Source organism: Oncorhynchus clarkii, chromosome 1 (assembly GCF_045791955.1).
Source record: "Oncorhynchus clarkii lewisi isolate Uvic-CL-2024 chromosome 1, UVic_Ocla_1.0, whole genome shotgun sequence".
NCBI classification, from domain to species: domain Eukaryota; kingdom Metazoa; phylum Chordata; class Actinopteri; order Salmoniformes; family Salmonidae; genus Oncorhynchus; species Oncorhynchus clarkii.
Genome location: NC_092147.1, coordinates 57,588,455 through 57,604,825, shown reverse-complemented (window position 1 = coordinate 57,604,825; position 16,371 = coordinate 57,588,455). Strand labels below are relative to the sequence as shown.

The 16,371-nt window shown below is 41.6% G+C and overlaps 1 protein-coding gene across 14 annotated transcripts in view; it reads left to right on the top strand.

The window, feature by feature from the left end:
- Positions 1–448: 448 nt before the first annotated feature.
- The window catches only part of LOC139409486 (kinesin light chain 1-like), a 54,851-nt gene continuing 38,928 nt past the window's right edge, over positions 449–16,371 (top strand). For 9 of the 14 annotated variants that reach the window (XR_011634414.1, XR_011634409.1, XR_011634415.1 and 6 more), the window contains exons 1-3: positions 476–528; positions 15,241–15,510; positions 15,953–16,183. Coding sequence is in view for 8 of the 14 variants with exons in the window: in XM_071154714.1 (XP_071010815.1) it covers positions 15,265–15,510; positions 15,953–16,183 (477 nt within the window). In the remaining 6 variants the exon portion in view is untranslated. Of the gene's footprint in view, positions 529–6,787; positions 7,087–15,240; positions 15,511–15,952; positions 16,184–16,371 lie in introns of those variants that run through there. The other 5 variants (XR_011634412.1, XM_071154734.1, XM_071154745.1 and 2 more) reach the window with 4 other exon arrangements.

Sequence of the window (16,371 nt, the reverse complement as noted above, 5' to 3'; positions counted from 1 at the left end):
TGACCTGAATATCACTGACGTCATGATTTGACCTTGTTTTTTTCCAAGTTCCCAGCTGTTTTGAAAGCACTAAGAGGGAGGATAAACGTGAAAAATCTATCCCCACACTTGATCCTGCCCACTCGGCACTAGTCTCCCATTGGAAACTACAGGATGCGGTCTATCTTGGGTTAGTTTAAAAAAATCTTTGATATTACTTAATGTACTGTAAGGCCAAACCAATTGGCACTTTGGCATACAAACTCCAGTCATACTATTACCATTAAGCATACTACATGCTCAATTTACGTCACGAATAGTACGGTCTGTGCGGTTACAATGAGTATTCGAACAATGAGTATTCTGTGGGTAAAGTGCGCGAACGCCAACATACAGAAGAAGAACAATAACCCATACTCAGACCAGCAAACTGGTGAAAACAAAATATGACGTCATTTTACCCCTACGCAAAGCCTGCTGGGAGCATACGCTTTCCAGAGGACATTTTGGATTTAAAGGGACTGGTCCAGCTGTTAGTCTCAGCTCTCGGTGAGTCCAAGTTCGATATTAATTTTATTTTTCTTCAAGTCAACGTGTGACTGCCATAAACGTATATTATTAGAATAAGTCATGTCACTCAATTATTGTGGTTTGCTGGTGATTTACAGTTTATTCTCAGGTTGTGGTGAAACCATTGTCTAGCTTGATAATGCTAGCAAACATTCATTAGATAACGTTAGCTTTCTCTGAACTGGCGTGAAGCATTTCGCATTGTTTTTGTAGCAATCAATTTTAACGCATTAGGTATGTTCTAGTAGCTACCTATAATCTTAATGGATAAAATAGGCTGCTAAGTGGTATAACCACATATTTAGTCATTGTTCTAGCTGTGGTATAACTACTACAGCTACGATTGGAAGTTCATTTTTCGTAGCAGGTAAGGAGAACTTACGCAGCAAATTAAGATAATGAACCTAGCTAACTAGGTGAATTAGGTTAAGGTTAGGAAAAGGGTTAGCGAAAATGTTCTCCTAACCTGATACGAAAAGTCACTACCAGTCGTAGTTGTACTCAATCAATGCCCCGTTCACAACAACTGGGAACTTGAATATCTCTGACTTGTGATTTGAACGGTTATCCAACTCGAACTCGGACCTCTTTCTAGAGCTCCGACATCAAGATAAAGGACGTCATTATTTGACCTTGTATTTTTCCAAGTTCCCTGTTGGATAACCGTTCCCTGTTCCCTGAACGCATCTAGTGGTTGTGACTAGTGCCATTTATATATTTTTTTCTCATTTTGTCATCAGTTTCTAAACCAAGAGATGCAGCATCACAATACTTCCAGGAATGGTTGTGATTCAGGCTAAAGCCATGTTCGCGTTGGCAGTTTGAAGTGACTCCAATCCTATTTATTTGCATATTGGAATCTTATTTTTCCTGCAGTCTTAACATCCAAAAAATAACATGAAATTGTATATTTCAAGCCACATTTCAAACCATCTTAATAGGAAATCTAGCCTCAGATACATATCTGATTCCTGGCCATGTGACTTGTCTGAATGGTCAAATCTGATTGATTTGTTTTTTTTAGGTTATTTAGCATATCTTGTTGCTTGCTAGCGACTCAAATAAAATGGTATTTGTCACATGCGCCGAATACAACAACCTTACCATGAAATGCTTACTTACAAGTCTTTAACCAACAACGGCAGTTTAAGAAAATATTTACCAAATAATCGGTCAAAAGTTGCACAAAATGACAATACTGGGGCTATATACAGGGGTACCGGTACCGAGCCAATGTTCGGGGGTACAGGTTAGTCGGTAATTTGTACATGTAGGTAGGGGTAAAGTGACTATGCAAAGATAATAAACAGCGAGTAGCAGCAGTGTAACCTTTTTGGATTAATTGGTTAAGCAGTTGTCAGTGATCAGGCCTACCACCGTTGTCGTCAACAAACTTCATGATGGTGTTGGAGTGCTTGCCCACACAGTCGTGGGTGAACAGGGAGTACAGGAGGGGACTAAGCACATACCCCTGAGGGGCCCCAATGTTGAGGAGCAGCGTGGTAGATGTGTTGCCTACACTTACCGCCTGTCAGGAAGTTAAGGATCCAGTTGCAGAGGGAGGTGTTTAGTCCCAGGGTCCTTAGCTTAGTGATGAGCTTAGTGGGTGCTATGGTGTTAAAAGCTGAGCTGTAGTCAATGAACAGCATTCTCACATAGGTGTTCCTATTGTCCAGGTGGGAAAGAGCAGTGTGGAGGGCGATTGAGATTGTGTCATCTTTGGTATGCAAATTGGATTGGTTTTCCGGGATGATGGGTTTGTGAGCCATAACCAGCCTTGCAAAGCACTTCAAGGCTACTGACGTGAGTGCTACGGGGCGCTAGTCATTTAGGCAGGTTACATTCTCTTTCTTGGGCACAGGGACTATGGTGTTCTGCTTGAAACATGCAGGTATTAGACTCGGTTAGGGAGAGGTTGAACATGTCAGTGAAGACACTGTATTAGACTAAGCATAGGTGATTTGATGTTGAAATTGTGCTGGAATAGTGGAGGCAGCTCCTGTTTTCTTTACGACTTACGGTAACTCTCTTCTAAATCAGTAGTTTAGTGGTCCGAAAATGTTAGGAACATTAACTTGCTTGTCCATGCTGTAGGTCATGTAACTGTCTGTTACTGTACATGCAATATGCTTTGTGGACTTCACTGGACAGAGGTTGTTATCCAGTTTTGTGATAAAACAAAGGTGTGGTTGAATTTATTCGGCCACTGTCTTATTGTGTCGGCCTTTAGACCTATATATCACGGGTCACAAGGCATATGCATTTAAAGGTTATAGGCAAATATTGTTTTCTCTGTCTTCATATCTGTGCATATGAAGTCAACCATCACTATATTGTAAACAAACAATACGTGTACAGAGAAGCCAACGAATATGCTGTGCCATCTGATTTGCTGCACATCTGGCTCGCTTTAGCAATACACTTAACTCTTTTGATATTTTATCTGTGAGGCCACTGTCTGTACTACAGAGAGAGCACAGTGTCTACCAGCCTACCTCAAACAGACCCCATCAAACCTGCCATATGTGGAAAAATCTTCCCTAAAGCGGTCTGGCAGTGGCTTATAGGGCAGATTATTGAATTGGAGCTGTGTCATGGGCACTTCTCTCTCAGCTGTCCCATGTCCTGCCACACCCTCCCAGTTGGCTGACGTTTCTTTGTGTCTCTGGTACCACTGGGGAGGAAGAGATGTGTGTGTGTGTGCAGTAAACAGGAAGATTGAATTATCTACTGGTGTTCAGCAGCCAGAGCAAGTGGACAGGAAATGCTTCTCTGGAGAGATGGTACAGAGGTCTTGGTTTCAGTCAAACTGGCTTGTTTTTGAAGTACTATTGTTCTCTCTTTTTATTGTTGTAACAAATGGTAATTTTAAGATTAATCTCATGGCCTATTGATGTTTTGGCTATACCATGGGTGGTGAGTTAGTTCAAAGCTGAGATGTCAGGTTAAAGCGTACCACACCCAAACAGCAGGGTGACATGTATTGTCAATAATCTTGCCCTGGAGGCAGCTTTGCGAAGTGGCCACTAGCCGGAGTCAACCAGCCACAAAATCATAAAATAAGATTTGAAACCTAACCTTAACCACACTGCTAACACTAATGCCTCACCTTAAATTAAGACTGAAAAGCACATTTTTAGTCTTCATACATTTTTATGATATAGCCCATTTTTTTTACTTTGTAGCCGGCCCATCTGGTGGAAATCGCTCAGTTCTGCCTCCAGGGCAGGATTCAAGACAGACGTCAACCTGCACCCAAACACTCACTATCAACTAAAAGTTTAGTTGTTATTTTTGCTTGTGTGCTTATGTTTCTAGCTCCAACAGTGCAGTAATACCTAGCAATACACACATAATCCAAAATCGTAAAGTAAATAAATATAACAAATTCATAAAGAATAAGCAATGTTGGTCCGTAATATACGGTACCAGTCAAAAGTTTGGTCACGCCTACTCATTCCAGAGTTTCTTTATTTCTACTATTTTTCTACATTGTAGAATAATAGTGAAGACATCAAAACTATGGAATAACACATGGACTCATGTAGTAACCCAAAAAAGTGTTAAACAAATCACAAATATATTCGATATTCTTCAAATTAGAGGTCGACCGATTAATCGGAATGGCCGATTAATTAGGGACGATTTCAAGTTTTCATAACAATCGGATATTGGTATTTTTTTTTGGACGCCTTTATTTAATCTTTATTTAACTAGGCAAGTCAGTTAAGAACACATTCTTATTTTCAATGGCGGCCTAGGAACGGTGGGTTCACTGCCGCGTTCAGGGGCAGAACGACAGATTTTTCACTACAACGCAATATAACAACCTGCCTCTTGTTGCACTCCAAGGAGACTGCGTGTTACGCGAATGCAGTAAGCCAAGGTAAGTTGCTAGCTAACATTAAACTTAACTTATAAAAAACTATCAATCAATCATAATCACTAGTTAACTACACGTGGTTGATGATATTCCTAGATATTATCTAGCGTGTCATGTGTTGCGTATAATCTCACTGAGCATACAAGTATCTAAGTATCTGACTGAGCGGTGGTAGGCAGAAGCAGGCGTGTAAACATTCATTCAAACAGCACTTTCGTGCGTTTTGCCAGCAGCTCTTCGTTGTGCGTCAAGCATTGCGCTGTTTATGACTTCAAGCATATCAATTCCCGAGATTAGGCTGGTGTAACCGAAGTGAAATGGCTGGCTAGTTAGCGCGCGCTAATAGCGTTTCAAACGTCACTCACTCGCTCTGTGCCTTGGAGTGGTTGTTCCTCTTGCTCTGCATGGGTAACGCTGCTTTGAGGGTGGCTGTTGTCGTTGTGTTCCTGGTTCGAGCCCAGGGAGGAGCGAGGAGAGGGACGGAAGCTATACTGTTACACTGGCAATACTAAAGTGCCTATAAGAACATCCAATAGTCAAAGGTTAATGAAATACAAATGGTATAGAGAGAAATAGTCGTATAATTCCTATAATAACTACAACCTAAAACTTCTTACCTGGGAATATTGAAGACTCATGTTAAAAGGAACCACCAGCTTTCATATGTTCTCATGTTCCGAGCAAGGAACTTTAACGTTAGCTTTCTTACATGGCAAATATTGCACTTTTACTTTCTTCTCCAACACTTTGTATTTGCATTATTTAAATAAAATAAATTGGCCGATTTAATCGGTATCGGCTTTTTTGGTCCTCCAATAATCGGTATCGGCGTTGAAAAATCATAATTCGTCGACCTCTACTTCAAATAGCCACTGTTTGCCTGGACAGCTTTGCACACTCTTGGCATTTTCTCAACCAGCTTCATGAGGTGAGGAATGCATTTCAATTAACAAGTGTGCCTTGTTAATTTGTGGAATTTCTTTCAATGTGTTTGAGCCAATCAGTTGTGGTAAAATAGTCCTATTTGGTAAAAGACCAAGTCCGGATTATAGCATGAACAGCTCAAATAAGTGAATAGAAACGACAGTTCATTACTTTAAGACATGAAGGTCAGTCATTCTGGAAAATTTCAAGTTTTTTCAAGTGCAGTCACAAAAACCAACAAGCGCTATGATGAGAGGACCGCCACAGGAAAGGAAGACCCAGAGTTACCTCTGCTGCGGAGGACAAGTTCATTAGGTTTACCAGCCTCAGAAATTGACAATTATCTGCACCTCAGATTGCAGCCCAAATAAATGCTTCAGAGTTAAATAAACACATCTCAACATCAACAGTTTTTTTTGGGGGGGGTTCACCTTTATTTAACCAGGTAGGCTAGTTGAGAACAAGTTCTCATTTGTAACTGAGACCTGGCCAAGATAAAGCAAAGCAGACTGCGTGAATCAGGCCTTCATGGTCTAATTTCTGCAAAGAAACCACTACTAAAGGACATCAATAAGATGAAGAGACTTGCTTGGACCAAGAAACATGAGCAATGGACATTAGACCGGTTAAATTTGTCCTTTGGTCTGATGAGTCCAAATGTGAGCTTTTTGCTTCCAACCACCGTGCCTTTGTGAGACGCAGAGTAGGTGAACGGATGATCTCTGCATGTGTGGTTCCCATCGTGGGGGTGCTTTGCTGGTGACACTGTCAGTGATTTATTTAGAATTCAAGGAAAAAATTAACCAGCATGGCTACCACAGAATTTTGCAGCGAGACTCCATATAAAGCCAGTGACCTTGATCTGTGCAGCCAATAGCCAAAAAAAACAATATCTGGGGAATTACTTTTAATGCTATATTTATATTAAATGTAGCAATTATATGACAAGGGAACAACATTCCCACTTTTTTCATTATCAATAACAAAATGTTGCCCATATTATTGATGCAGAATGTCAAACTATAATAACCAAAATAGCACTGCCAATAGCTTTATATTGAAAATAATGTGATTTAAGAAAAATTGTAGTTCGCCTACGGTAGCCTAGGCAATGTGTTTGTGTATTCTTTGTGGCCTGAATGTCTGTTTTTGTTAAATAGCCTGCGTTATGTCTGCATGACCTTACTCCACCTGGATAATGGTATGTGAATGTGAACTGGCAAACGTGCCCAAACCTGTGCGTGCAGATTCCCAATATTGCTAGTGTTTTGTGCATGGTGGTGGCTGCAGAGCAGAGGCAGTGTCTGCTCTCTTGATCAGGACAGCTCCCTCTCCCCTCCCCCTACTCCCACCTGACCTGCTCCTTTGTGAGGGTGGGGCTCCACACTCTGATGCCTGCTCCGTCACCACATGCTGAGGCTGGCCGTTCTCAGTCAGTGGGAAGGTCACAGTCCTGCAGGCACAGTGCTCTCCCATCCTCTCCACCACAGACACGCACTCCTTCCTTTCTATCCCTGCAGTGCCTAGCTGTTTCCATCCATTCAGTGATTCTCTTCCCTCATCCAAAGGAGCCTCACTCAGTCTCTTTCTGTTTGGATTAACCTTCGTCTTTCTGTGATGCTGTTGCTATGGTGATAGTGCTTGGGTCTATTGCTGGTGACAGTCATTATTTCAACAGCCTGTCCTTGTGTCGAGCGATGAGGATCTGATCATCTGTTGCCGAAACAGAGGTTTGTTTTCTGATCCACTGAGTTAGCTTTATTTCAACGTCGGTACATATTAACGGTACAGGGACTTAATAGATTGTGTTTAGTGCCGGTGTTTAGGAATCACTCTTGGACCAGGACATTTTGGGATGAGGTTTCTTATGAAACACATTTTCTCAGCGTTTTAAATGGTTTTCTCTGCGTCTGTTTTTTTTTCTGCTGGAATATTTAGATGTGGGCCTTTCTACGTCGTCCATGTCAAGTTAACTGAAAACACTGGGGAGATGTTTTGATAACCAAATGTCTGGTTAGTGTCATGTCTAGAAAAATACTGCCAACATGTCATTTAGCCAAGTATTTTGCCTGAAGAATGTTCTGATGGAAATTATACTCACTGATTTTCTTGTGTGATTTAGATTAGACCTAGGTTAAAAATCGGTAAAGTTTGTTCCTAGGTTAGATGTAAGCATCAGGATAATTACGTAGGACTTGATTCATCTAACCTTTCTTCTACAATGTAGCTACTTTGCTTGAACTGCTTGGATATCATCATTATTAGCACATGGGCCACCATCTCCCACTTTTCTTATCCCATCTGCTTATTAACAGAACTAGCAAGTCTTTAGCCTACATATGGGCAGGAGTAGGCTATCATGCAGTGACCTGCAGTGTGGTGTAACTAACGCTTTCTCATTAGGAGTGTCGCGTGATAGCCGGTGTTTTTGCTAATAGGTGTAAGCATGTCTAAGCATGCCTGCAGACTATTGTAGTAGCTACTGTACTGTGCAAACTTCATTGCCTCAGATAAACCTACAATGGAATTCCGTGGCACCCTGAGGGGATTATAGACCTGCTCTGACTTGAGGGTGTCATTTTATATATAATGGCTAACTGCACATGGACTAACATCTTCCGCAGGTAACACCTCACAAAGCAACTGTTTTGATTATGCAGAGGTTGTTGATTCTGCTCTTCACAAGTCTTTTGTGACCCCCCCCCCCCAAAAAAAAAAAATTGCGCTTAGAACAGGGCACTCCAACCCTGTTTCTGGAGAGTTATCCTCCTGTAGGTGTTCTCTCCACCCTAATCTAGTGCAACTTGATTCTAACAATTATCTTTTTGATAAGCTGACTCAGGTTAGTTACAACAGGGGTTGAAACAAGCCTACAGGAGGGCAGCTCTCCAGGAACAGGGTGGAGAGCCCTGCACTAGAGCCTACTTTACCATAATCACTGGAGACCCTCTGGTGCTGGTATGGGAAAAAGGTAATTAACGCTACTTGCTTGTATCTATTACACCACCTTAGTACCTGGTAATCAATGGTAATGACTAGGTCACATTGTAAACAAAAAAAATAAACCCCCCCAAAAAACACTTGTTTGGAAAGAATATAGCCTAGGCCTAGAAATGTATTCTGGTACGTGATTGTCTAATGCTTACCCTACAAAGCAACTTACCCCCTTCCCTAACGCAGGTTGGCATTTATTGGGATGACTCCAGTACTGGAGGCAGCACTGCAGTGGTCACGAGCTGGTACAGCCACAAAGTCATAACATCTGATTTTAAACGTAACCTTAACCACAGTGCTATGCCTAACCCTAACCTTAAATTATCATGTTTTCATACATTTTTATAGTATAGGCAATTTTTACTTTGCAACTGGCCGATCTAACAGAAATCACCCAGTTCTGCCTCCTGGGAAATACTCATGACAAACTTCAACTTTTTGTTGGTTATTTTGCATTTTAAATGGTTGGATTCTAGACGAGCCCTTACATACCAGTAAGAATTCTGTTTGAGCTTTCACAGCTCTTGATGATCTAATAGCCATTTACTGGAGTAGCTAGAAGTCGTAATCATACCTCATGTGGGTTTGTTCTTACACTGTTGCACAGTGATGCCTTACCGCTTGAAACAATAGCTCACGCCTTTTTTGTTGTCTGAGACCCTGGTTAGTCTGGCGCTGCTGTGAGCCTCTGAGACTTGTATCCTTTCATCCATAGCAGTGGAAGTCTCACAGTGAGACTTTATTATCCCCAACAGCCTGATTTGTGAATGTGTTTCCTCGTTTGAGCTCAAATAGCATAGAAATATTCGCTTGGGAAGCTTTGAGCACCACATCAACCAGAAACATAGCCTTAGCTTCTGTGGCACTGCTGTTTCATGTTTGTAATCCCTTTTTTTCCCTTTCAGTGCAACCTTGGTGAGAGGCTTGTATTATTCTCTCACTCTATCCAGTGTTTCTCTAAATCCCCCTTCTCCTCTGTTCACTGGATTCAAGTTTGTGTGTGTGTGTGTGTTAGCAGTTGATTTTCAAAATCTACCCTAATCGTTTGGCTCCTCCTGGCTTAGTTTGACTGTAATTTTCTGTTCAGGTAGAAATTTGTCATATAGCCTAGGCAAGGAGAATTATACAGTCATTTTGTTTGTAAAGCAAGATAAGGCCTATAGACTACTAGCCTATGCAAAGTTATTCTTCGCACACAGCCACATCCTTCTCTGCCACTGACGTTTTAACCTTCGATAAGAAGTCAAACTACTGGAGTCCAGCCCACCCACTGGGGAGTCAGGCCCACCCAATCACATTGCGCAACAACAACAAAAAGTTATTTTTTTATGCTCTACTTGTCAGTGTTCCAAATGGGACATTTATTTTTTACCTAAACATGCAAACACCATCAGAATTCATAGCAGTGCACTGAAATTACATTCAGATGAACTTGAATGACATTCACTCTCATGGGATTTGTGGCCAAAAATAAGCTAAAAGCCACACCCGCAATAAGCCACAAATATGACTGCATTAAGGCATATGTTACTGTGCTTCTTTGGCTGTATGCACCATGCCACTGCCTACTTAATTTGTTCACTTAGCAAACAAAACTGCTCATAATCCATTGCCTTTATCACTGTCAACACACACCTATAATTGAACTCTAATTAGCTTTAAAACAGCACTATTTTCTCTCAGCTTCATGGCAAAATGTGTAGAATTGCATGAGATTAGCTATAAAACTGCAAATGTTTCTCTTTGCCCAATGGCAAAGTGTGTAGAAGTCAGAGGTTCTGCTTATGCTACTGCTGGAGTCACCTGGTATTTCATTAGCCTACAGGATTAGCCTGTAGTTTCAAAGAAGCAGGTTTTGCAGGTTTCTTGTCTTGAAAAGTAAACACACCTTGATGTAAGCCATCACGCTATTTCTGTACATTTTGTAGGCAATTCTAGCACTCATAAAAACATGTTTCATCTTGTCTGGCTTCATTTTGAGACTTTTTAAAAACGTTTCCTGTTCATTCATGGCCCGGCCCTTCTGAGATACACTAGAATAATTTTGCACGCCCAATTTTTCCGTTTTTGATTTGTTAAAGAAGTTTGAAATATCCAATAAATGTCGTTCCACTTCATGATTGTGTCCCACTTGTTGTTGATTCTTCACATAAAAATACAGTTTTATATCTTTATGTTTGAAGCCTGAAATGTGGCAAAAGGTCGCAAAGTTCAAGGGGGCCGAATACTTTCGCAAGGCACTGTAGATATATGTGTGTGTGTATATGTGTGTGTATGTGTATTTGTAGTAATGACAATTACAACAATACTGAATGAACAATGACCACTTTTATTCTAACTTAATATAATACATCAATTTAGTCTCAAATAAATAATGAAACCTGTTCAATTTGGTTTAAATAATGCAAAAACACAGTGCTGGAGAAGAAAGTAAAAGTGCAATATGTGCCGTGTAAAAAAAAAAAAAAGAGTGGAAAAAAAAAAGAATAAGAAAAAAAAAGCTAACGTTTAAATTCCTTGCTCAGAACATGAGAACATATAAAAGCCAGTGGTTCCTTTTTTAACACGAGTCTTCAGTATTTCCAGTTAAGGTGTTTTAGGTTGTAGTTATTATAGGAATTATGACACGTCGACTATTTCTCTATACCACTTGTATTTCATATACCTTTGACTATTGGATGTTCTCATAGGAACCTCAGTTTTGCCAGCCTAATCTCGGGAGTTCATAGGCTTGAAGTCATAAACAGCGCTGTGCTTCAAGCATTGCTAAGAGCTGCTGGCAAACGCAGTAAAGTGCTGTTTGAATGAATGCTTACAAGCCTGCTGCTGCCTACCACCGCTCAGTCAGACTGCTCTATCAAATATAAAATCATAGACTTAATTATAATAAACACACGGCAATACGAGCTTTTGGTCATTAATATGGTCAAATCTGTAAACTATAATTTCGGAAACAAAACGTTTATTCTTTCAGTGAAATACGGAACCGTTCCGTATTTTATCGAACGGGTGGCAACCTTATGTCTAAATATTGCTGCTAGTTTGCACAACCTTCAATGTTATGTCATCATTATGTAAGATACGGTCTTTGTTAGGAGGCCAAAACTACTGCATATACCCTGACTCTGCTTGCACTGAACACGAGCAGTGACAATTGCCTGCTAACATTTATTTTAACTAAATATGCAGGTTTAAGGAAATATACTTGTGTATTGATTTTAAGAAAGGCAGTGGTGTTTATGGTTAGGTACATTTGTGCAACGATTGTGTTTTTTTTTTCTTTGCAAATGTGCTTTTGTTAAATCATCACCTTTTTGGCAAAGTTGAAGTTGACTGTGATTCGGTGATAAATTAACAGGCACCGCTTTAATTATATGCAATGCAGGACAAGCTAGTTATCCTAGTAATATCATCAACCATGTGTAGTTAATTAGTGATTGTTTTTTGTAAGTTTAACACTAGCTAGCAATTTACCTTGGCTCCTTGCATCCACAAGGTCCTTTTGATGCTGCACTCGTGTAACAGGTGGTCAGCCTGCCACGCAGTCTCCTCGTGGATTGCAATGTAATCGGCGTCCAAAAAGGCAGATTACCGATTGTTATGAACTTGATATCGGCCCTAATTAATCAGCCATGCCGATTTAATTGGTCAACCTCTAATCTGTGTGCCCTCAGTCCACAGCCGGCCAACTGCAGCCCTGTCCTGCTCTGAACCTGGTGTTATTGGGATTGGCCCAAAGCATTCCCGCCTGCCAGCCTATCCACTAGAATTTGCCTATCCCATTCTCCCCCACGGCTGTTCATCATGGAAAGCAGGTCTATACAGGTCTTGTATAGACAAGTTCACCTTCCATATACTGTAGTGTACATGAAGTCTATACAAATTATAGGAATAAGAGCACCTGAGAAGTAAACAAGGCCAGTGTTACAGGCCTACAGTTTGTAAAGAATTTGTCTCGTCTGTTTTTGCATACAATTTTCTTAATTGTTTTGCCGTTGTAGTTATCTGTGATAAGGCTGGGTCTAACATTCTTCTATCAAGGCCACACAGAACAGTGAGTAATGTCTTTCATAGGGTACTCATTAAGGCTGCAGTAGTGACTCACTTTGGGCAGTTAGTAGCCTAGCCTAATCCTAGTACATTTGTTAGTCATGGCATAATTTTAACAGCATACAAGTAATGACCCATCTCACTGATGAAGTCTCTGAATCCTTTCATCTCTTATTGTATGTCCAGAAAATCTGTTAATTTGTCAGTCACGCATCCTCAGTCTTACGCTTACTGTGTCATGACTGGAGCAGAGAGATGACATCGTGCCTGCCTGTCACTGAAGGGCGGGTTCACTGAGCCACTGAGATGTAGACTGATGTTTTGTGTTCATGTTTTTTTTTCATCTACATTAAACAAAAATATCAATGCAACATGCAACCATTTCAAATGTTTTACAGAGTTACAGCTCATATAAGGAAATCGGTCAATTGAAGTAAATGAATTAGGCCTTAATCTATGGATTTCACATGACTGGGAATACAGATATGCATCGGTTGGTCACAGATAGCTTTAAAAGAGAACCAGTCAGTATCTGGTGTGACCATTTGCCTCATGCAGCGCATCACATCTCATTCGCATAGGTTTGATCAGGCTGTCGATTGTGGCCTGTGTAATGTTCTCCCACTCTTCAGTGACTGTGAGAAGTTGCTGGATATTGGCGGGAACTGGAACATGCTGTTGTACGTGTCAATCCAGAGTATCCCAAACATGCTCAATGGGTGACATGTCTGAGTATGCAGGCCATGGAAGAACTGGGATATTTTCAGCTTCCAGGAATTGTGTACAGATCTTTGCGACATGGGGCCGTGCATTATCCTGCTGAAACATGAGGGGATGGCGGCGGATCTTGTTACGGGATCTCTTGTCCATTCAAATTGACATTGATAAAATGCAATTTTGTTCGTTGTACATAGCTTATGCCTGCCCCGTACCATAACCCCACTGCCACCATGGGACACTCTGTTCACAAAAGTGACATCAGTAAACCGCTCGCCCCCACACACGCCATCTGCACAGGTACAGTTGAAACCGGGATTCATCCGTGAAGAGCTCACTTCTCCAGCGCGCCAGTGGCCGTCGACGCTGAGCATTTGCCCACTGAAGACGATTACGATGCCGAACTGCAGTCAGGTCAAGACCTTGGTGAGGACAACGAGCATGCAGATGAGCTTCCCTGAGACGGTTTCTGATAGTTTGTGCAGAAAGTCTTCGGTTGTGCAAACCCTCATTTTCATCAGCTGTCCAGGTGGCTGGATGTGGCTTATGTTACGATGTTGGACGGAGCTTATGGTAGAGAAATTAACATAAAATTATCTGTCAACAGCTCTAGTGGACAGTCCTGCAGTCAGCATGCCAATTACATGCTCCCTCAACTTGATACATCTGTGGTGTTGTGTGACACAACTGCACATTTTATTGTCCTATTATCCCCCGCACAAGGTGCACCTGTGTAATCATGCTGTTTGTCAGATTCTTGATATGCCACACTTGTCAGGTGGATGGATTATCTTGGCAAAGGAGAAATGCTCACTAACAGGGATGTAAACAATTTTGTACAAAGAAGTTGAGAGAAGCTTTTTGTCCGCAAGGAACAATAACGGGCTCTTTTTATTTCAGCTCATGAAACATGGGAAGAACACTTAGTGTTGCGTTTTGTATATTTCTGTTCAGTATAGATTTGACAGTACCCAGCTCCACTCCTGTCATACCTCACTGACTGCTGAGACAGTGCGCACTGATCAGTAGTGTGAAGATTGAATCCGTTGTAATTGAGGCCAGAGGTTGAGGCTTTAACTTTGACATGCATAGCATGGAAAGTGAAGGAGGTGCTGTACTTTGGCTCTGGAACTTCAATCCAGTCAAACCCTCTCCTGTCTCTCTGTGGATAGGGACTGTTAGGCTTATACACAACCCCACTTTCAAAATCCTAACATCGCTGAGACTCTCAATTTAAACAACCGTCTTTCCTGTCCTGCCAATGTAGTGGTGTGCACATTAAACAATGTTGTACAGACGGGTCACTTAATACAAGATTCTTCATCTCGATACCACGCTGTCTCGCGAAAACAGTGATTTTAGATTGTTTGAACTTCAGAGATGTAACGATTTGACGCTTTGGTTAAAGGCAAGTACGAAATCATACTAGTAGTAGTCATCGCTCCTGTTCAAGTGTCTACACATTCTGGTTGATGCGATAACTTCGTCTCTGGCGTGCTCATTGGTTATTGCTCATCACAGTTCTCAAAACTTGCAGTTGCACATCTCACACTACAAGCGTATTGCAGATTTTGTGCCGATGTTTAATTTTTGATCAAACATGTTTTGAAAATATTGGGACGTCTGGGGAGGCTCCGACGGGATTGGTAGCCCTCAGATTGTGTCTCTGACCCCATCACATTAAACGAGCGTCGGTGACGTCAGTGTGCCCCGAGTGGCAACGACATGGTGATTTTGGATATGATCTCAAACTTCTCTGCGACAGCTAAATCGGGGCCATAATTATGTATTGTACGCCCGGCTAAATAGGCTCTGTGTAAATGAACTCTGCTGTGTCGGAATACTAATCAAATGTGTTGTTTACTTGTCTTCTAATATGCCCTGCAATAATTGCCCCACTTGGATGCATAGTTTTATTTAATTGACATTTCTTTTCACCTGACATTGAGTGGGCCCATCTACCTTGCAAAACTTCAGATTCTGGGGAGTCTTCCAACCAAGTTTTTTTGAAAGCCTGGGAATTTTGCAACCATATATATATATATATATATATATATATATCTCCTCTCTTCCAAGACATCAACCCACCCTTGTCCTCCTGTTTCCCCCTTCCTCTCCCCCAGGTCCCCCCTACGGTAGACTAGACGATGTCCACGATGGTGTACCCAAGGGAAGAGAAGCTAGAGAAGCTGTCCCAGGAGGAGATAATCTCCAACACCAAGCTGGTGATCCAGGGCCTGGAGGCACTGAAGAATGAGCACAACTCCATCCTGCACAGCCTGTTGGAGACCATCAAGTGCCTGAAGAAAGATGAGGCTAACCTGGTGCACGAGAAGTCCAGCCTTCTGCGCAAGTCTGTGGAGATGATCGAGCTGGGCCTTGGAGAAGCACAGGTATGTAAGCCTGAGGGAGGAGCTGAGTAGTTTGGTCTCATATCTATTTAATGCTGTCTTGCAAAATGTATTTGGTGTTAAAATTACCATTGGCTAGAGATAGACAGTATAACAGATCTGGGATAAGGTTCTCTGCAAATGACTCAAGTTGGTTGCTGCTTTAACTTCTGAGGGTACTTATATTACACAGCAACTTCATCTACAGTATATTAGACCAAGCTTAGGAAATCAGTCATGATTCACCCTTAACACAGCTGTCTGTTGTCTGTTAGGGTCTCTGTCTTTCACAAGGCTCTCTCTGCAATTGCCTTGTTCTCTTACCTCTAATGCTATTTCTCCATCTGAGGAACCAGGGAGAACTAGGATGAAAGCGGACTGAAGAGAACCATGGACAGCTACTGATGTGCAGTGGTTTGATAACCTCCTCCCCCCTTCTCCTCAGGTGATGATGGCCCTGTCCAACCACTTAAACGCGGTGGAGTCTGAAAAGCAGAAGCTGCGAGCCCAGGTGCGTCGGCTGTGCCAGGAGAACCAGTGGCTGAGGGACGAGCTGGCCAACACACAGCAGAAGCTGCAGAAGAGCGAACAGAGCGTGGCACAGCTGGAGGAGGAGAAGAAGCACCTAGAGTTCATGAACCAGCTCAAGAAGTACGACGAGGACGTCTCACCCACTGTGAGTTAACAAATGTGTGGATTCACGTATGCACGTACAATACCAGTCAAAAGTTTGGACAAACCTACTCATTCAAGAGTTTCTTTATTTTTATATTGTAGAATAATAGACATAAACTATGGGATCATGTAGTAACCAAAAAAGTGTTAAACAAATCTAAATATGTTTTATATTTGAGATTCTTCAAA